The sequence below is a fragment of the Rhododendron vialii genome, chromosome 8a (genome assembly GCF_030253575.1).
Source record: "Rhododendron vialii isolate Sample 1 chromosome 8a, ASM3025357v1".
Classification (NCBI taxonomy): domain Eukaryota; kingdom Viridiplantae; phylum Streptophyta; class Magnoliopsida; order Ericales; family Ericaceae; genus Rhododendron; species Rhododendron vialii.
The window spans coordinates 1,334,766-1,356,806 of NC_080564.1; the positions used below are offsets into that span (position 1 = coordinate 1,334,766).

Consider the following 22,041-nt stretch of genomic DNA (forward strand, 5'->3'; position numbering starts at 1 on the left):
AAGATCAAACCCCGACATTCCTAAAACGATGAAGTCGAACATGAAATGACAATCACGGATAACCAACTCACAATCTCGACAAATACGGTCAAGAGGTGTTCTACCCCCTAGAGGTGTTTCGACAAACAAAGGAGGACTAATAGTTTCCGATTCCAATTCCAAAGTACACACAAATGATGCAGCAATGAAAGAATGCGATGCTCCAGAATCAAAGAGTACTTTAGCAAATGAGTTGAACAAAAGAAAAGTACCCCTCACAACAGAAGTTTCCGGAACCTGAGAAGTGGTAGGTGGGATAGCAGAAGTGATGTTGAAAACTCGCCCCTGGGTACCCTGACCCTGCATAAAACCCCCTCTCTGACCAGAACCCTGAGCAGGCGCGGAAGAACTCGCTCCCTTATCAACCCCGGAACTCTGAGCTGACGTAGTCTGACGAAAGTAAGGCTGCTGCTGCCTCTGAGTACCCCTAAACGACTGGCCCACATTACGCCCCGTTCCCGGCTGCTGCACAGAACCTGACTCACTGCGCGCCCCCGACCCCTGAGGACAACTCCTTGCAAAATGATCCGTTTTACCACAAATATAACAAGTTTCCCCGAGGCGTGGACACTGAGCACGAACGTGTCCAGGTTGATTACACTTGTAGCACACAGGTGGAGGTCTAGACAGAACACCCCGAGCCCCCAAAGAAGAAGAAGGCGGCCTAAAGTTCGACGAACTACCCTGCGGTGTCTGAGATGGTTCCCTTGCCCTTTTCCTCCCTTGGCTTCCAAAGCTCCCCGATGAAGAACTCGTGTTCACGGTTGATTGTCGCGGTTCCCAAACCCCCCTATTCCTTTGTGCTTCCTTCGGAATCTCAATACTCCTTGCACACTCAACTACCTCGGCAAATTTAGTCTTGCGTTGCACCATTACCATCCTCCTCACGGTATTATGTAGCCCTTTCTCAAAGCGCCTACATTTCCTCTCTTCCGTCGCCACCAACTCTGGCGCAAAACGAGATAAAGATTGGAACTTCTGTGCATACTCTGAGACAGTCATACTTCCTTGCTCTAACTTCTCAAATTGTTCTCTCAATTGATCACGACTGGTTTCAGGAAAATATTGCTCCTCAAAAATTGTCTCAAACTCTACCCACGTCAAATCCTCCACATCCGGTTCATTTACTTGAGCCGCGGTCCTTGCCGCTCTCCTTGCATCCTTCCTAGACTCTAAGACAGATTCCCACCATTCACCGGCTTCCCCAACCAACTGAACGGCCACAATACCTACTCTGATGTTGTCCTCGGTGATATTGAGAGCTCTAAAGAGTTTACGAATTTGAGCTAGCCAATGGTCAGCTACCAAAGGGTCGCTACTGGTTCCATCAAACACCGGTGGATTCCTACGGCTAAACTCTCGCATTGCCACCATGGCTCGATCCTCGACATTCTCCCTAGGAGCTTGGTTCAGAAGATTTGCAGCTGTAAGTGCTGCGACGAGGTCCCTAGCGAATTGGTTCTGAGCAAGAGGTACACCTGCACCTCGACCGATCCCAGCCCCCAAATTCCCACCTGGGTTCTCCCCATGCTGACTAACCTCGTCCTCAAGAGGTACCCCACGGCCACGACCACGGCCTCGACCACCCCGGGTTCCAGCCCCAACTCGTCTGACACGGGTCTTCGGAGGCATCTTACTACACGATATAAGAAAAGAAACCATTAACCACAACATTATTACTATGAGGTCGAAGCCCTCAACTTCCTAACACGGGTTAATAACTCTACGACACTCTACGATAACGAAAATGCAATGCCAAGTAATCACATGAATGTTAGTCACACAAGCATGCACAAATTATGTTAGAAGGCGCGACATTTTGAACCCATGAGACAAAACGTCTCCCCACGGTCTCTAGGTGTTCTAAACCTAAGCTTTGATACCAAGTTGTCACGTCCTCGATTTTAAACATAATTATAAATGATTTACATAATAAAAATACTCACAAATATCCGTACGGTACCCAAAAGATCACTGTGTTCTCATTTCCTTAGTTAAGCTTCCAAATTCACAAAGTTTCCAAAATATTACAATATAGGCTCAACGGCCCCAAATCAACATAAGTATCAAATGTCGAAGGAGGATTAAGGGTTACAATATTCCAAATCAAAAGAATTACAATTTAAGTTACGAATACATCTTTCAAAATAAATTTACAAAGATGAACAAGTAACTCCTTCGGTTAGCTTTCAAAAATAATGACCACACTCCAAGCACGCCAAGCAATGCAAGCTAGGGTTCCGGGTTAGCACCTGAAAATAATATAAGGCTTGAGCCACACTAGCCCAGTAGAAAAGTCTACGCAAACTCTATATGCAAATGAGCGAGACGAATGAACAAATGGTAAAAGATCACAAGACAACGGAGGAAGCACAACTTTCATGAACAAGTGTCCCAAAATCTCCAAATTTTCTTTTATTCAACCCATAAATCATATCCGTTCAAATCGTGTCTCAACATGTCGTGTCATTTATGTGTCTGAGCCGAAGCTCCTGCCGGGCTAATTTTGGGACCCCGATATCCCCTGCCAAGCACCCACCTTGAAGGTTAGGCCTTGAAAAAAATATTTTGAGCATTAGCTCCTGCCAGGCTAATTATGGGACCCTGATATCCCCTGCCAGGCACCCACCCGTCGATGGGCCCTGAATGTTCGCGCGTCATTCACAAGTTCAAGTGCATCGTCGTTCGTACGTGAAATTCATGTTTATCCTTCCATATTTCCACCAATTTAAATAATTCCCACGTCCATACTTATCACATGGCATACGAAGGCAATCATGGTTGCATGAATCCATGTTATGTATAAATGATGATGTATGCCCATGAAAAAGGTCAATGCATTAAGATGAAAGAATCTGCACCGACACAGGAGATTTCAACATTTGACTGGTGACCTACCGGTAGGGATTTGGATTCTACCGGTAGAAACCCAGAACAGAAGGTACAAAATTTTGATTCACAAGAATTCTACCGGTAGGAGGAAAAATGGTACCGGTAGGTTCCAAGAAATTTTTTTATAATCCTACCGGTAGGGAACAATTCCTACCGGTACAAAAACTGATCAGAAAGGCCACCATTTTGCACGAGAAAAACTTGAGACAGGCTACCGGTAGGAGAAAAGTTCTACCGGTAGGAAGCTAATTTTCTAGCAACACAACACTGTTCTACCGGTAGAAAGAACGGGCCTACCGGTAGGAATCCAGAATTTGGCGATTTTTCATCAGATTACAGATTTTGATCCAGACCAAACAACAACCACTACAAGCTCAAACAAAACATGGAAATACTCAAATAAGACATATGAGAACCCAAATAACATATAAGGAAAGGTAGAATTCCCTACCTCGAGTATCCAAACCGGAATCAAAGAGATTATGCAAACCCTAGCTTCCGGAATTCAAATCAAGCGAAAATACTCCGAACCAAACTTTGTCCAACACGATACAAGCTCGAATATGCAAATTAAAGATGGTTTGGGAGTTGATTGGTATGGATTTTTGGGTGGTTGGGTGAGAGAGTGAGAGAGATCGGGAGAGAGCTAAGATAAGAAATGGAAAATGAAAGTAAAAAAAAGAAAACATTTCCCTGGTATACACGGCACACACATGCACAAATCACACAAACACCCATGGCTTTCAACTTCTCACACTTTGACCCCCAACTTTAATATTCTCAATAATCCAACACTTATTCATTTATAAATTATTAAAACATATAACGGAAATTTACGGGTCTCTACAGCCCCATTCGGCTAAATAAGTCAACTGGCTTATTTTTTTGTTCTTATTCAAATTTTTTTCGTATTTGTTAATTTTTCATCAATTTTTTGGGAATTATTTCATCGTCAAGACGAGAGGAATCTAAAAAGTAAAAAATTATGATCGAAATCCAATTTTTTTTTTGAATAAAGATGAAAAAATTGGCTTATTTTTGTCTTTATTCAAAAAAATTAAGTTTCGATCGTAATTTTTTACTTTTTAGATTCCTCTTATCGTGACGATGCAATAATCCTCAAAAAAATGACAAAAAATTAACAAATACGAAAACAAATTGAATAAGGACAAAAAAATAAGTCAGTTGACTTATTTAGCCGAACGGTACTTTAGTCTGGGACTAAGTAAAAGAATTAGGCCCCGATCCAGAAACCTTTTTAAAAAATAAGCAGTTTATTTCACATTTTCAATTTCAAAAATAATGTAAATGAAAAATAATTTTTCAAATTTTTTTTGCATCATATAAAAGATCTAGATGAGATCTTTCAAATAAAATTCATATTATATATTTTTTAAATTTTAATTAATCCATAATTTTTTAATTTAAAATTGCCTTCTGAAAAATAAGGGCTTTTCGCAAATTTTAAATTTTAATTAATCCATAATTTTTTAATTTAAAATTACCTTCTGAAAAATAAAGGCTTTTTTTGCTTTGCGAAACAGGTTCTTAGGCTTGGCCCACGATTTTGACGGGCAACAGAAAGAATAGGGTTATATATATATATATATATATATATATATATATTAGAAAAGAAGACAGGAGTAGGGAGGAGGTGATTCCCACGGACGAAATAGAAGAACGGGGGCTGCCATGACTTTTTGTACCGATAGTTCGTCTTCCGAGTTTTATTCCTCAAGTTATTTGAAATTTTATTCAATTACTCGTATTTCGATAACTCGTTTTAATTTCGATTCTTTATAAAAGTTGTTCATTGGTTCTTTTTTAACTTAGATTTTTTGTTTATTTTTCATCTCGCGTAATAGAAGCATGATTCAAATTAAGGTTACTTTTGTTTCTTGCTTAATAATGAGTGAGTAGTCATATAGGTAGGGTCGCAGGGTGATTAGCACACTGTTGCCAGTTCGGACATGTTCTGCTTCTATTTTGAAATAAAGAATATTTAAAAAATAATTTTAGATTGGTAAAATACTTCCCGCAGACGAACCTGGGTATTGTCGGAGTCCATGTGAACAGGGGTCCAAAATCCTTTCTCCGCTGCGCATGGGTAAACGACGACCATAAGGGTTCGCATCTTGCGGGGTATCTTTTTCAGTCTAAAATCAAACGTTTTAAAGAATACCGATTGAAGCAGATGAGTCCAGGCCGGTTGCGAGTGCTATGAACCCTACGACCATATCTTTCTTTTAATTATTAGAAAAGTACAATCAATTACCTAGATTTTAGTTAATCCTAATCAATTGTCAAGGAGTGGCTACCTAAGAGCCAGTTTAATCAGTAACAACTCGAGTTTTTAGTCAGCACACATCACCGTCTTTGTGGATTCGACTCCGATCTTACCGGATATTGTGCTATGTCGGTCTCCGCCCTACGTTTGGGACAACCCATTAATTTAGGATTAGGAAATCGTCAAGCACCACCCTTCTTCCTTATCCATCCAAAATCTCATCCATCCGAAAGAAAGGGCTGTAAGGGGGCATTGATTAACGTTTTCAGTTTTTTATTTATGAAAAACTAAGAGTAGAATCATGTTAATTTTTAATAAAAACAAAAAAAATTAATTATATATTTTTGTATGTAAATTGTAAAAAATAAAAACAACATAAAACATGCTTAGTTTGCCTTTTTAAAAATTGAATGGAGTGAGAAAAAGCAAAAACAAGGAGTAGTAAATTTTTACCGACAGACGAGTAACACCAATAACTGGATTAATCTTGTAAAATGGGAATTGAGAGCTCTCAAGTTCGCAAGGACATCAGTGGTTGATGTTTCCTTCCACTACGGCAGCTCTCTCTTTCTCTATCCATTACATTCTACACGGTCAAATTACAAACTCATACTGTATCTATCTTGCACTGTTATGTGGACATAGGATTCACACGCATAGAGAGAGAGAGAGAGAGAGAGAGAGAGAGAGAAGCTACCATGTTTTTAAACATGGAAAAACACCTTTACTTTATTTCCATAATTTTTAAAATTTTTGTAGACATTCACAATAAACCAAAAACATAAACAAAACACCAAACATGTTTTTCTTCGTTGATTTTTAAAAAAAGTAAAAACACAAACAGATAAAAGGAAAACGGCACCGATCACACCCTAACATTTCTACAACTTATTTACGTTTCTATTATATTATATTATCACCGGGTATATAAAAATGAATGCCTATATTTTGGGGGAATGTCTATAGAAATTACGCATTTGATCGGAAAAGACATACATATACATATAAATCACAAATCTCATTTATGAAAAAGTTATTAATGTTAACGGAATTATACATTTTTTATTCAAGACAGAATTATACATGACATATGAAGATATACACATATAGTACTGACAAAGCTTTGAGGCACTCTTAATTGCATTTTTTTCAAATATCGATGCTCATTCATTCGAGCTCTCGCACATGCACTCGCAAACGCTCTTGCATTATGTGACATACCGGCCACATTAATTTCATTCTCTAAAATCTCATAGTAAACTAAAATGAGGAGGAATTAAAACAAGCTCTTTATCAGCCTAGCTACCTAAAATACTCTATAATTAATTAATCTTTGCTACAACGTCTTCTAAAAGACAAAGAGATACTATTAGCAGGGACGGAACCATAATTTTATCCTAGTAGTGGCGAAATATATACTAAAAAAATAAAAAGATGCATTATAATATTAATAGTTATCGACTCTACAAAAAAAATTACAATAACATAACAAAAAATATAGTAAATGATATTTGTCATTTGCACAATGAGTACGAAAAAAAACTAACTTTAATTTTTTAGGTTAAGTTGTTTTAGGGTTAAAGTGTGGAGTTTTTTTTTTCCTTAATTACACCTCATCCTTTATATTATTTCACTTTGGCCCATTGAATTTAGTTTTGGAATATTTTTTTGGGTCTCCTTTCTTGAAAAAAAATAGAAGATTTGGGACTAGTATTTCACAAAAAATAAGGAAAAAATCTAGCGATGACGAGACTATATAAGTTGGGGATAATTTTTTTAAATACATATAATAATTTCAATTTCTGAAATTCTTGTCGTGGCGGCTGCCGCCATTAGACCCCCTCTGATTCCATCCTTGATTATTAGTCTCTCCCAACTCTTATTTTATTAAAATTTCTCTCTTTCAATACTCTCAACATATAAAAAGATAATGGTGCTGTAAACATTTAAAAAGATAAGTAGTTAAAGCGTAAACGGTTTTGTTAACATCATCTTATAGCTAGGCAGATGAATTTCCACACTTAGTGATCAAAAAGTTAGAGTTTCAATGTACTTTTCGCATATATCAATGTAAATTTTTTCGGATATTGATACACCTTCTAGTCTTCCACATAGATCTACACACTTTTTGCACATTGTCCATTGGCTGAGTACATACGGAGCTGGTCCTGAGCTAAAACTTGTGTTACAGTCGCTTTAGGCCCTTCAAAAATTTTTAAATTTCAGGGGCCCTTCCTACTCTTTTTTTTTTTTTAATTCTTACAAGAGTCCAACAAAAAGGCCTTATTTTTTATTTTCGCTTCGAGTCACTAAAAAGTTAGGGCCGGTTCTGAATACGAAGGCATTTTCAAGTGCTAAACTACAACAATGACTTGTGTAATCAATTTGGTTCGGAGACATAATGATCTATTACAATTATTTAGCATTTGCAGATGCCGTTGTTTATGTGATAATCAACTATTTACTTTGTGACAAATTATACAGGAGAGACATCGAAATCGTTTGGAGAAGATATTTTAGGTGCGGGAAGTATCGTCTGTCAATGGTACATACTCCTACTCAACGAGTAACCAATAATGCATAGGCCACTCTTACATTCTCTCCGGCTAATTTACTTTTTTGGTCCCCAAAGTATTTCCGTCGTGCCACTTTGGTCTCCAATATTTCAATTGTAAACATTGCATCCCTAACGTATCAATTTTGTGTTTAAATGGTCCCTGGAGGTCACGCCGTTCATTCCCTCCGTCAAAATGAAGGGAAAATTTGGTATTTCACCACCCCCATAGCTTTATTTTCTTTTTTTAGTCCCCAAAGTATTTCCGCCGTGCCACTTTGGTCCCCAAAGTATTTCCTCCGTGCCATTTTTGGTCCCCAATATTATACCAATTGCCAGTCAGGAGTGGTGAAAGGACTGATGTGGAGGTAAGGGGTGGTGGAGACTAGAATACACAGATCTGCGAGTTTTGACAAAGTACTCCTGTTGACACGACACAACACAAGTGCGGGATACGTACGGGACCCGGCAAAAAAAAAATCGTTGCCGCAGTCGTTGTAGAACGATGTTCTTCTACTGCGCTGTTTTTTTTCCTCTTTTTCAATTAGGGTTTATTTTATTTGTGGGCTTTAGGGTTTGTTTTATTTCTTTGGGGTTGTAAAGTTGGGTTTTGGCCATCGCTCTACAAACCTTTTTAAAAAATAAGCAACTTGTTTTACATTTTTAAATTTAAAACTAATGTAAATAAAAAATAATTTTTTATTTTTATTTTTTTTGCATCGTTCAAAAGATCTCAATGAGATTTATCAAACAAAATCTATATTGCTAAAAAAATTATTTACATAAACACATTATTTTTGAGTTTGAAATTACCTTTTTAAAAAATAAGTACTTATGTTTCTGTATTTTTGTGGGGCTCGAAAGTGGGTCCCACATGACATGCAGTGGACAAAAATGTGGCGGGCGTATCAATCCTGTAAAATAAATGGGCCTTCATTAGCCTTTTGATGGGCTTTTATTATACTTTGATGAGAAAACAAAGAAATAAAAATGTATTTTGGATTTTTCTTACATAAATTATCTATCTTGTTATGGAAATTTACAAATATAAAAAAATATTTCAAAAAAAGTTATTTAACGTATCTCTGCACATGTGTCTAAATCTAGCTCCATATCCACGTATTCCCAATTTTTGAATTTTAGGTATCCGACCCTTAGATATGCACTTGCACCCGATATGTGCACCTGTCTCCATGTAACATAAGATGGAAGGGGTATTGCAGTAGCTGGGGAAATACGAAATTTACAATTGGTACATTGGGGACCAAAATGGCACGGCGGAAATACTTTGGGGACCAAAAAAGAAAATAAAGCTATGGGGTGGTGAAATACCAAGTTTGCCCTTCATTTTGACGGAGGAAATGAACGCCGTGACCTCCAGGGACCATTTAAACACAAAATTGATACGTTGGGAATGCAATGTTTACAATTGGAATATTGGGGACCAAAGTGACACGACGAAAATACTTTAGGGGCCAAAAAAGTAAATAAGCCCATTCTCTCCCCTATAAATAGAGGGCCACCTTCCTCCAATCCCTGAATCACCACCCTTGTTGCTCAGACTTCTTATAGTTAATTTGTTTAATTAATATATTTGCTAGAAAATGGGCTCTGAAACACCAAAACCTCACGTGGTTATTGTCCCCTTTCCAGCACAAGGCCATGTCACACCCATGATGCACCTATCCAAGCTCCTCCACTCCAGGGGCTTCCATATCACCTTTGTCAACACCGAGTACAACCACAGGCGTCTGGTTAGGTCTCAAGGACCAGAGTCGGTCAAGGGATTGACCGACTTTCGGTTCGAGACCATTCCGGACGGGCTCCCGCTGTCCGACCGGAACGTGACACAGTACGTGCCGCTTCTGGGTGACTCGACCCGGAAGAACAGTTTGGCCCCGTTGGTGGATTTGTTACGTAGGCTGAATTCCACACCGGGGGTGCCTCCGGTTTCGTTCGTGATTTCTGATGGACTTATGAGCTTTGGCATTGAAGCAGCCAAAGAGGTTGGAGTTCCAGAGGTTCAGTTCTGGACTGCTTCGGCTTGTTCGTTCATGGGGTACCTCCATTATCGAGAGCTCATTAAAAGAGGCATTTTCCCATTTAAAGGTATATTCATTTCTGTTTTTTAGCAATTATTTTTCAGTCTGTGTTTTTATTATCTAAATGTAAATAGCTTATTTATGTGTTCTTTGTGCAGATTAAAAAAAAAAAGTCTTCTTTGTTACAAGTATTTTAGTTCTTTGATCTTTTCTCTGATACTTTCTTTGTGATAAACCGGGGAGCACCCAAGACAGGTAATATTAAAGAAAATCCTAATTTAGTACGTATAAAAAAATTATATATATAATTTTAGTACATTTTTTAAACTTAAAAAATTATCATGAAGACTTGAACCCTCCGGTTCCGTCTCTCTTTCCTTCGGTTAGTTACGGTTGTTTTATGGAAAAATGGCCAACTCCTCCTTCTGGCGCCGAGGGTTCCTTCTCCTTCTTCTGGCGCCGAGGGTTCCTTCTCCTTCTTCTGGCGCCAAGGGTTCCGACAGCTCTAGAAGAGGGGCTTGGGTTTCTTGGGAGTTAGACTCGGACTCGCTCGCGTGTGTGTGCACATGAAGACACTCCTTCACTACATTTCGATCAATTCCACATCGCTAGTCTGAATTTGGCCCCTTTCACTGTGCTACTCGATCCGGAGCTAAGAGTGCAGATACTGATTGCTGAACCCATTGTATGTAGTAGACCCCCCATGCATGTATTCTAACATCTATTGTTACATTTGCAAGCGATGATAAAACCAACGTAATAAACGCACTAGAGGTCGGAGCACACGCGATGTGTATGCAAGTCGGATTTTCACAACGTTTTTGTAAAAATGCTTTCCACTTATTGTTTGATCAAATTTTTACAAATGTTGTGAAAATCCGACTTGCACACGCATTGCGTGTGTCCCGACCTCTAGTGTCCATAAAACCCTATAAGCAATGCACTCCCGAGCAAAGTTCCAAAATCATCACCAAACCATGATTCCAATGGAACCCAACTCGCTCAAAATGAAACCCATCACAACATTTTTTTGTTATCCATCAAAATGAGTTTTCAGCCGCTGCTTGTGTCTTATTCGCTTTGGAAATTGTGGAGTGAGAATCCGAAAACGGAGTGGGAAAAAACTGTGCTCTCAGCTGGTTTGTTTATATAATAAATAAAATGAAACTCATTTTTTTGTAAAAATGCTTCCCTTTTTTTTTGTTACCCATCACCAAACCACCATTCCAACAGCTCCTCCGTACCAGTTTAATGGAAGAGAGAAAAAGAAGCATGTGTAAGATGTAAAACAAACTTTTTATTTCAAAAAGAAGCATTTATTAGAGAAAAAAATTTAAAAACTTTGCCAAATTTCTGGTCTGCCTCGTGTTGGAAGAGGAAAAAAAAAATTGCCTAATTTCTGGTCTGCCTCGTGTTGGAATTGTCCACTATTGTGGTGACCCTTGGAAGCATTAAAAGTGCTTTGTTCGTTTGCTATTTTAGTTTTGTTTTTTAATCATTACCCTACTTCTTTCTCCAATCATTATCCTATTTTTTTAATTATTACTTTCATATCTCTCTCTATCTCTTACCAATCATTACCCCTATCTTCAATCATTACTCTATTTCTCTCTCCATCCACTACCAAAATTAAACTAAACTAAACTCTCAATCAAACACAACCGTTAAAACTATCATTACAGACTTTGGTTTTCAAAGTGGAAGTTAAATATTCATTTTCCTTGGAACTAAAATTATGAAAAGGGAAAAATAGAAGAAGGAAATAAACAGAGAAATTAGACATTATCAGTTCTGCTCTTTTTTTTTTTTTCCAATTAGCCATAAAGAAGGGAAAAAAGAAGGAAATAAACAGAGACAAATTAGAGTAGAAAACTAAAGTGACATCAGATAAAGTAGAAAACTAAAGTACCTGTACAACCTGTGGTGTGAAAGTGACGTATGTAAGTGAGAGGTTAAAGGGAGAAAAACAGAGAAAAAGAAAGAAGGTTAAAGGGAGAAGAAGAACGGAGAAAAAGAAAGAGAAATGTATGCAGTCTGTGTTGTTGGATGACACGTAGTGGGTGTAACTGTTTTTGGGCAGTTTTTTTTTTTTATGTTGAAATGTCCAATGTATCCTCGTAGATAACTGATTTGTGTTGATTGTGTTTTTTTGTAAGAGGGCAGTAATGGACTACGAAAATACGTACATGACAAAATTTTAAAAAGGGAGACACCAAAGAGCTGCTCTCCCTTTATATATTAGAATAACTATACGCAAGGGCGACTTCATAGTGGTTTGTGCTTTTGTGGGGGTGATCTCTTTGGATTCAAAAAAATGCACTAGAATTTTACAATTTCTTACATATAATATAATTTTTAAATATTATCTTCGTTGAATCATCAGACGAAGTTAAAGAGAAAGAAAATTAACTTAAAATTATGAAGAAGTCCATAATATATAACTTACCAAAACAAAATAAATTAGGCCTAATAAAATTTTAACCACAATAAACATCTTTAGCTTGTATGCTTTTTTGTATCTAAGACTTTCTAGAAAGTTTTTGCGACCGTTGAACTAACATTCTAGAGCCACCTCTGCATATATGGGCAAATATATAAAGGTGTTGCTGTGTTGGAGCACCCTATAAAACCACTGAATAATTACCCCATCGTTCCATTTTAGCAACGAAACCCGGCTTTCTGTAGGGATTATTCGTTTTCCCCATGGCACCGTCACATAATGTCCCAAACTCTTTCAAAGCCCCGATTATAATTGTTTTAATGCTTTAAAAAGTCCTGAGGAAACAGTTGTTAATTACTCCATTAAGTTCCACCATTTCAACTTTGTTGGGACGGAACGTCCATGTTATTTGAAGTTTCCAGACGCAAAACATTTTTCAAGATTTCCCTAAGAACCGAAGTTCATCTTGGACATTTGCAGACGAGAACTTCGTGACTGATGGTACTCTTGATACTCCCATTGATTGGATACCGGGCATGAAGGACATACGACTCAAGGACCTCCCAAGCTTGCTGAGAACCACCGACCCTAATGATATCGGGTTTGATTTCTTCGGAGAGGAAGCACAAAATTGCCTGAAATCTTCGGCGATAATCTTCAACACCTTTGATGAGTTCGAACAGGAAGTTTTAGAGGCAATCGCATCCAAATTTCCCCGCATCTACAACATCGGACCGCTTAGCTTACTAAGCAAGCAAGTGAATACTAATAGCCAACTCAATTCACTGAATCCGAATCTATGGAAAGAGGACTCCAAAGTTTTTGAATGGCTAGACAGAAAGGAGCCTAACTCAGTTGTGTATTTGAATTATGGAAGCATCACAGTGATGAGTGCGGAGAACTTGAGGGAATTTGCATGGGGGCTTGCAAACAGTAAGCACCCATTTTTGTGGATTGTTAGGCCCGATGTTGTCATGGGTGATTCAGCAAAACTTCCTGAAGAATTCTTGGAGGAGACCAAGGATAGAGGATTGCTAGTGAGCTGGTGCCCTCAGGCCAAAGTGCTTAAGCACCCGTCCACGGGGGCGTTTCTGACGCACTGTGGGTGGAATTCCACGATAGAAGCAGTGTGTGGAGGTACGCCGGTGATTTGCTGGCCTTATTTTGCAGATCAACAGACAAATTGTCGATACGCGTGCACGACTTGGGGCATGGGAGTGGAGGTGAATAATGATGTGAAGCGCGACGAGGTCGAAGCTCTTGTTAGGGAAATGATGGAAGGGGAAGGGGGGAAGAAAATGAGAAGCAAAGCCAAGGAGTGGAAGAAGAAAGCAGAAGAAGCTGTAGACGTTGGGGGATCATCTTACAATAACTTTGATAGGTTCATAAAGGAAGCTCTCCTACACAAAGAGTAAATCAGATGCTGATAGCTATATGTAGACGTACGTTAAGTGGCCGTGAGTGTCCTCTGTTTGTTGTTTAAATATATACTATTTGCGTTTGTATTTGCAGAGCTTTACATGTGTGTGTGGGAGTTCAGCATCAAGAGAGAGAGAGAGAGAGAGAGAGAGAAGAAGAAGAAGAAGAAGAAGAAAGTTTGTGCTGTGTTGTGAAAGAGTGAGACACGAGGGGTGCAAGTGTGATCCATGGAAATTGTTCTGTGAAGCTTTTAGTAATAATTAATAAGTTTGTAAGTTTGTTTTGAATAAAATTGTGATCGAGTGTGATTGCGTGTATTCTCTCCGTTTTTCATTGCCATGCAACTCCCACCACCAACACTATTTTGGTGTGACCAATAAAGTCTATCTGAGATGCAGTTCACCGCACGCTTTCGTAAGGCTAGCTCACTTTTGATCTCACGAAAATACATAAAAATATCCATAAATCTTAAAATATTTTTTATGAAGCCCTGTAAAAAATCAGCTTAATCGCATATCAGTAAATATGTTTTCTGAATTTGTAAAGACGAAACTAAAATACAGAAAAATACCCATAAATTTGAAAATGTTTTTTATGGGACCCTTTAAAAAATAAGCTCAATCGAATATCGATAGATATGTTTTCTAAATTTATAGAGGCACAATAAATATTTTTCTATATTTATTGAAATCCGAAGTAGATCCTACGTAGCCACGTAGGTGTGCCAGGGACCGAGCTCATGGGATGAATGTAGACTTAATGTTAAAAGGTTTTGCATTAATTCAAAAGCGACCCCCGACATCTTAAGGAAACGTGTCTGTGCAAGTGGACGATCTGTATATAAGACAAAGGGATGCCCAAATAGAGTCAAATTTTTGGAATGTTTTTCCATCAAATCAATTGAAGTTTACTAATCAACCCTAATGAAAACTTTTTTAACTTTCTTGATCAAGTTTTCCAATCAATCTAAGCTTTTTTGGGTAAGAAATCAATCAATTAATCCACGTTGCTTTAGTTGTCCAGTTGATGCGATCAGTCATTCTAAGAGTGCGTATTCCTTTCCTGATTCGAGCCATGTGTGTTTTCGGTCTGTTTACCAGTTGAAGGAGAAAATGGGAGGGGTTGTTTCGGATGGGGTGGTTCAGTGGTGGATTGGGAGGCTGCGTAATTTTTTAGTTTTTGTTTTTTGATTTTTTTTTTTCATTTGTTGTAGTGTTTAGGTTGAAATACCACTGCTACCTTCCATTTTAATGGACAAGAGGAACGGCGTTAGGGGTGGGGACCAAATTGATGCACATTTTAAACATTGGGAACGAAATTGGACAAATATTTAAATTAGAGATGAAATTGGCCACTGACTAATACTTTGAGGACCAAAGAAGTAAATCAACCATTAAATAAGTGTTGCTTTCATTTATCTTTTTCAATTTTATTGTTTTTCTCCTCCCTATGCGGCCGTATGGTCCTCCCCCTTTTGTGACGATTTTGCATCCATAGGGATTATGATAATGTTTGTGAATTTCATATGAGTTTTATTTCCTTTGATTTGAGCTTTTCATTTTCTAGGTTCTGTATGTCGACTCACCCAAAGTTTCACTATCCTGAACTCAAAAAAAAAAAAAAAAAGGAAAAAAAGGACTCATTTTTCAGTCTGCTAGCTTTTGCACTATATATTAGAAGAGCATGAAGTTTGTATCTAGTTGGTTTTATGGAAGTTCTGAGACTCCTTCCAATCTTTTGTGATAAAATCCTTCAAGTGTCTCCTCGTTCAACAACAAGCAAGAAAGAAAGTGAGCCCCAATGACAAATGACGTGCAAGTCTGCCCTCTCTTTTTATAAAAGTGATTCACACTACCGAAGTGATCGATTTTCGAAAATAAAATTTCTGAAGATAAAAAAAAAAAGGGGCCGCCTCAAGGTAAAGTCAAAACTCAAAAAGATGACCATGTGTGACATTTGGCAACAAAAGTTTACTTAAAAAAAAGAAGAAGAAGAAGATGATGATCTAACCAGCGAATAAAAAAATGACTTTCCGTTGCCGGGACTTGAACCCGGGTCTCTCGGGTGAGAGCCGAGTATCCTAACCAACTAGACTACAACGGATTTGCTTCTAGGTACAGCCAACTAAAATTTTTAAACGTATATTGCCCACATAGTAAAGTTTGCTGATTTACACCTGGAGTTGGTTTTGGTGTGGTCCAAACATTTATATTGGGATTCACCCACCGCAGAAGCTATATCTCCTTAAAGAGAGCGAGATACTCGCGCCTCAGACATTCTGATCGATGTTGTTCTAAAATTATTAAGTATAATCTGCGAAATATTTCACCGACATAATGCTTCATGATAGGGGTAGAGGCACTAGTGTTTGAGGAGGTTAATTTTCACAAACCCTCTAGATTCCAAATATGCACTTAAATTAATTGTATATTTTTATACATAATTTTATTTTTTATTATTAATTGTCTGCACCGGATATTTGTATAATACCATAAGAGTAAATAAAAATCCAATTAAATTGTTCAATTACTCTTGCAGTTCCTATTGGGATCAGTCTAATATCACGAGAGACTCCTTCTTCTTTCACTGCAATTCCTCTTTATTGGAAATTGATTTTAGGCCTTGGATCTCATTCTGCACTTCACAAGAAGTATCAACCTTAGGCCGGAGCAGCTTCTTCTTGAGGAAATCAAAAGCACCTACCTCAACTGAGAACTTACTAAATTCTTAAATAAGTAATTCATATGGCTCAATAAAGCATAATAAATTTGGCCTGATAATTAAGTTACAACCAAAATATGTAAACATTTATTCTAAAGAGTGCTTTATATACAAAACAAATTTTATATACATTTTTGTCACCCGATGACTAAAATTTTGTAGTCGTCCCTCCCCACGACAGCTTGCATTTTTCCCGTCTCTTCCTTTCCACTTCTAATTCCAACACGGAGAGGTCCACATCGGAAGATTTGCCAAATGTCCCTCAATTTTGTTTTATTCTTCTAATAAAATCAATGGAAAAGTTTCAATGCCTATGGTCCCCCCTTTCAAGGATTCGGTTTGGACGCAAATTCCATGTTATCGGGAGATTCTAAATGCACAACATCTTTACTCAACACACACCTTCCAAGTTTAGAGTTGTGCAAATATTGGGGAGTTGGAGTATATTATAGGGGACGATGCATGGAAGAGGCAACGGTGGCAGTGGAGGACCAAAGACGGTAGAAGCACCGGCCAGCCACGTTAGCCAAGGGGATGGGACCGTCAGTGTGGAGAGAATATTTTTTATTTTGACTTTCAAAAGTTATGTTGTTAAAAACAAAGCATAATTAAAAAATGGACATTGGGAGGGTTGTCTGAAGATTAGAAAAAAATGGTGTGCATATAGAAGCTCCTCATGTTTATGTAGTGGACGAATTTTCTCCGCACACTATTTTGACTTGTCATCTAGACAATGAAGCAACGATTGGAGGTTTCTTTCTTCTTCTTTTTTGGGGTCAAACAGAAATTCATAAAAAATTACGAAACAAAGAACCACGTCAAGAGTATCAACATAATAAACATAACGTGCAAGGAAGTAAAATAACTACTAAGCCTAGTCTAAAAGTACTTGCCTAATGTTCAAGCTATCTCTAAGATCAAACTCTCTCATAGCAATGGGCATTTTCATAAGGAATACAAGGTTGACATCTTGTTCAGCACCCCATCGAGCAAGATAATCTGCGCACTGGTTGGCTATTCGGTAAGTATGGCCAATCGTGGTGTTGGTCCGATCCATGAGATGATGGGCTTCATTTATCATCACGCTTTGGGGGTGTAAGTTTGGATTGCCTTCGTTGATCAGGTTCACAGCATGGAGGTTTCTGGCCGCCAAGTTTGAAATAGAGTACCTTTCAATGATTCCATCTAGGTGATCGCTTATGTCGCTATTAAGTGTGCTTTAGTAGTCTTTCCGAAATTATTTACGGGCTATTAGGTTCAGTCGGGTGCATGTCCCTCTGTGTTCTTCAGTATATTGTATGTCTGTATTTTGATCTGCAGATCTTTTTTTATATCAATGACAACGATCTTCTTCTTTTAAAAAAATGATTCCATCTAGGCCCGGTTTGATGGCCTAAATATTGCCCCAATTGGCATTTAATAATCAGTCCAAGAGATGACCAACGTTACATATTGTCTTATTATATGGAGAAAATTAATGACAAATCATGAAACAAGTTAATTAATGAGACAATCTTGAAGAGAGTGCCCGTAGATTATCTGAGTGGGCTAGTTCTGTATTGTTAGATCCAAGTCACATATAATCTTGCACTCTGATCGATCGATTCTTGATTTAGCTCGCTCAAAGTTTCTGTTCTTATTTCGATCTTCATCTCACATATTTTTATAGTTGGGATGTTATCGGAAAAGCTTTGTGTATCATTTCCGCTCTTTTATTGGCGATTGGATTCACATGCCTTATCGTAAATCCACGACGATATGTAGTGGTGAATGCCCTTAAAGCATTGCTATAGGGGCATGAAGTAACTTTTTATAACTAAAAGCATCCACAGCACCACATCTTATTCTCTAAATCTCATGGCCAGTATAAAAGAATTGGGGGATAGTGCTGCGAAGTAATCAAAACAAGCTCTTAATTACCTAAAATACTCTTAACAATTTATCCTTACTACAGTGCCCCTAAAAAAATAAGAAGATATATATTAGTCACTCCCAACTCTTATTTTATAAATTTTTGTCTCTTTCATTACTCTCAACCACCGCTTTGAAAAAAAAATTAAAAAATATATATTTAGTAGAATGGAGGTATAGTACAGAGGCTAGTGCTGTAAACATTTAAAAATTAAGTAGTTAAACTACGTCCACCAATGACTTATCAAAAAAAAAAAAAAAAAAAACTACGTCCACCAATATTGACTTCTAATAAGTGTACAATTTGGGAGAAATTTTTGGGTGCCGAGCGGGTACCACATGGCAGTACTCTATGCACATTCCAACCGTTCAAATATGTTTTGGATGGCCCAGATTTATATACCCTCTATCTATCCTCACCCGACTACTCTTTTTAAAATTCGAACCGTTCAAAATATGTTTTTTTTTTTTTAAAACATCCAAAATATGTTTGAACGGTTGGAATTGGAGTACCACGTGCTCGGCACCCAAAAATTTCTCCAGAATTAGACAAACTGATATGACCTTCTCTAAAAAAGCATAGGCCACTCTTACACTCTCTCCCCAATAATAAATATTACTGTACATCCATACCCACCATATACAACGACAAAGAATAAGGCCTCCTTTTCTCCAATTTTCTGAATTCCAATACTAAATACAACCCGGCCGTGTTGCTCAGATCGAGATCAACTTGCTAGGTAGAAAATGGGCTCTGAAACACCAAAACCTCACGTAGTTATTGTCCCATTTCCAGCGCAAGGCCATGTCTCCCCCATGATGCAACTATCCAAGCTCCTCCACTCCAGAGGCTTCCACGTCACCTTCGTCAACACCGAGTTCAACCACAGACGTCTGATCAGGTCTAGAGGACCGGAGTCGGTCAAGGGACTGACCGACTTCCGCTTCGAGACCATCCCGGACGGGCTCCCGCCGTCCGACAGGGACGCGACACAGGAAGTGCCGCCGCTGTGCGACTCGACCCGGAAGAACTGTCTTGTTCCGTTTGTGGAGCTGTTGCACAGGCTGAATTCGACGCCGGGGGTGCCTCCGGTTACGTGCGTGGTTTCCGATGGGATTATGAGCTTTGGTATTGAAGCAGCCAAAGAGGTTGGAGTTCCAGAGGTTCAGTTCTGGACTGCTTCGGCTTGTTCGTTCATGGGGTACCTCCATTTTCGAGAGCTCATTAAAAGAGGCATTTTCCCATTGAAAGGTACATATATGTGTTTTGTTTCCAATTATTTATCAGTAATTATGTGTTTGTATTTTCTAAATGCAATTAAACAGCTTTATTATGCCTTTTTTCTAAACTTTAGTTCCAATTCTTTATTTATACAGAAGATGAAAAGAATTCAAAAAGTAAAAAGTTTTGACAAAGTCTTAGTAGAAAAGAAATATGCGAGTGAAAACAGTTTTTTTTTAATAGTTTATTGTACATGTACTCTTTTAGACTTGTCTCGTAGAAAAGAATCATAATAAAAAAACAAAACATAGATTAAAATTCTACTCCTATATCGTTTCTATTCATTTCAATGACAGAATGCCCAAAAAATTGAACAAAAACTAAAAAATGCTCACTAGAAAGCGGATAAAGTAAAAAGAAAGGTATAACTTTTAAGGTTTTTTTTTCTGTGTGTCAGTTTAACTTGGAGATATATTTTTGAGATAAAAATGCTTATAGATTTGCGTATTTTAAATCTTTAGTCAATTTTTTAAAATATTTTTTGACTTTTTGAATAGAAATATGCTATATAGTATATAAATCAAAAAAAAGTAATTAAAAAAAAAGTAGAAAATTTGATTAAAAAATCACTAAAAACGAAAAAACACGAATGATGAAACAATCAAAAATTTTGAAGAGAATATTTATGAGATGGGAACCAAATTAACAATCCGTGTTTCACTTTTGCACACTGGCGCTCTATTATGTACATGATATTACTAGTCGCTCCATGTTAAAAGTAGAGCACCTGCGTACAAAAGTGGAGCGCCAAAATCAACATCTACACATGTTTTATTTTAACAATGCTCTTTTTCCTCTCAATTTTATTGACATCAAGATTTTCGTAAGAACTCAAATTCAACTTCGACGTTTACAGATGAGAACTTCATGAGCGATGGTACTCTTGATACTCCCATTGATTGGATACCGGGCATGAGGAACATACAACTCAAGGACCTCCCGAGCTTTCTGAGAACCACCGACCCCAATGACATCATGTTTGATTTCCTGGGAGAGGAAGCACAAAATTGCTTGAATTGTCCGGCGATAATCTTCAACACCTTCGATGAATTCGAACAGGAAGCGTTAGAGGCAATCTCTTCAAGATTTCCTAACATTTACACCGTCGGACCACTAAGCTTGCTGTGCAAGCAAGTGAGTGATAGCCAAGTCAATTCACTGAATTCAAGTCTATGGAAAGAGGACCCAAAATGTATTGAATGGCTAGACCAAAAGGAGCCTAACTCAGTTGTGTATGTGAATTATGGAAGTGTCACAGTGATGAGTGGGGAACACGTGAAGGAATTTGCATGGGGGCTTGCAAATAGCAACCACCCGTTTTTGTGGGTTGTTAGGCCTGATGTTGTCATGGGTGATTCAGCAAAACTGCCTGAAGATTTCTTAGAGAAGACCAAGGATAGAGGATTGCTAGTGAGTTGGTGCGCTCAAGAACAAGTGCTGGGTCACCCGTCCGTGGGGGCATTCCTGATGCACTGTGGGTGGAATTCCATGACAGAAGCAGTGTGCGGAGGCGTGCCGGTGATTTGCTGGCCTTTCTTCGCAGATCAACAAACGAATTGTCGATATGCATGCACGCACTGGGGCATGGGAGTAGAGGTGAATTACGATGTGAAGCGCGACGAGGTTGAAGCTCTTGTTAGGGAAATGATGGAAGGGGAAGGGGGGAAGAAAATGAGAAGCAAAGCCAAGGAGTGGAAGAAGAAAGCAGAAGAAGCTGTAGACGTTGGGGGATCATCCTACAATAACTTTGATAGGTTCATAAAGGAAGCTCTCCTACATAAAGAGTAAATCAGATAATAATTGGAGAAAGTGCTGCAGTCCAAGAAAAATCATCCCTCAAAAACTGCCCGAAATTCAATGAGTCCATCCATTAATTGTGATTTGTGGGAACTTTCTCAATCTGTTAAGTACGAGTATCTTGAAACGTAGTTTTCCGTACTATTACTCCATATTGTCTACATATGTGTATGTAAAAGGAGTTGAATATGGTATTTGGCACTAATCAAAGGCGATCCTCACCATCGAAAGAAAGATGTGATTTTAAATGACTGGAGTACATGAGTTTTCACGAAATAATAAAACTGCCAAAGAAAATAATTTAAAGTACAACGCCCACTTCTTTCATGGTTCGACCAACAAAGTCGAGTGCGATTTTGTTCACCCACCTAAAAAGTGGTTGAACATTACTTATTGAATTCTTGAAAACTGCTACATCTCACTTTCTCTCTAGGTAAACACTATCACAAATTCATGTTGACAAGTAGCTCCAGTAGGGGGAGCTATAGCCTTCCGCTTTCTCCCCTAGCAAGCACCACAAAAAAAAAAAGTTGGCAAGTTTCCGGGGATATATGCTGAGGGCAATGAGACATCTCTCTTTCACCCCAAGTGTAGAAAAAGGATTAATCCGTAACTTATTCATACAAGTATAAATCGACATGTTTGTGAATTCTTTTT

General features: G+C 38.2%; 2 protein-coding genes and 1 non-coding gene across 3 annotated transcripts; 2 read left to right on the plus strand and 1 right to left on the minus strand.

The window, feature by feature from the left end:
* Nucleotides 1–9,292: 9,292 nt before the first annotated feature.
* On the plus strand, nucleotides 9,293–13,901 carry LOC131298220 (linamarin synthase 2-like). Its single transcript, XM_058323573.1, has 2 exons — nucleotides 9,293–9,881; nucleotides 12,735–13,901. The coding sequence occupies exons 1-2, from the start codon at nucleotides 9,377–9,379 to the stop codon at nucleotides 13,667–13,669; spliced, it is 1,440 nt and encodes a 479-aa protein (XP_058179556.1). The 5' UTR covers nucleotides 9,293–9,376; the 3' UTR covers nucleotides 13,670–13,901.
* Nucleotides 13,902–15,703: 1,802 nt separating this feature from the next.
* Nucleotides 15,704–15,776, minus strand: TRNAE-CUC (transfer RNA glutamic acid (anticodon CUC)). Its single transcript has one exon. It is a non-coding gene; the product is annotated as a tRNA-Glu (tRNA).
* Nucleotides 15,777–18,950: 3,174 nt separating this feature from the next.
* Nucleotides 18,951–21,633, plus strand: LOC131298221 (linamarin synthase 2-like). The gene is made up of 2 exons (XM_058323574.1): nucleotides 18,951–19,557; nucleotides 20,444–21,633. Exons 1-2 carry the CDS (start codon nucleotides 19,053–19,055, stop codon nucleotides 21,373–21,375), a joined length of 1,437 nt encoding a protein of 478 aa, XP_058179557.1. The 5' UTR covers nucleotides 18,951–19,052; the 3' UTR covers nucleotides 21,376–21,633.
* The last annotated feature ends 408 nt before the right edge of the window (nucleotides 21,634–22,041 follow it).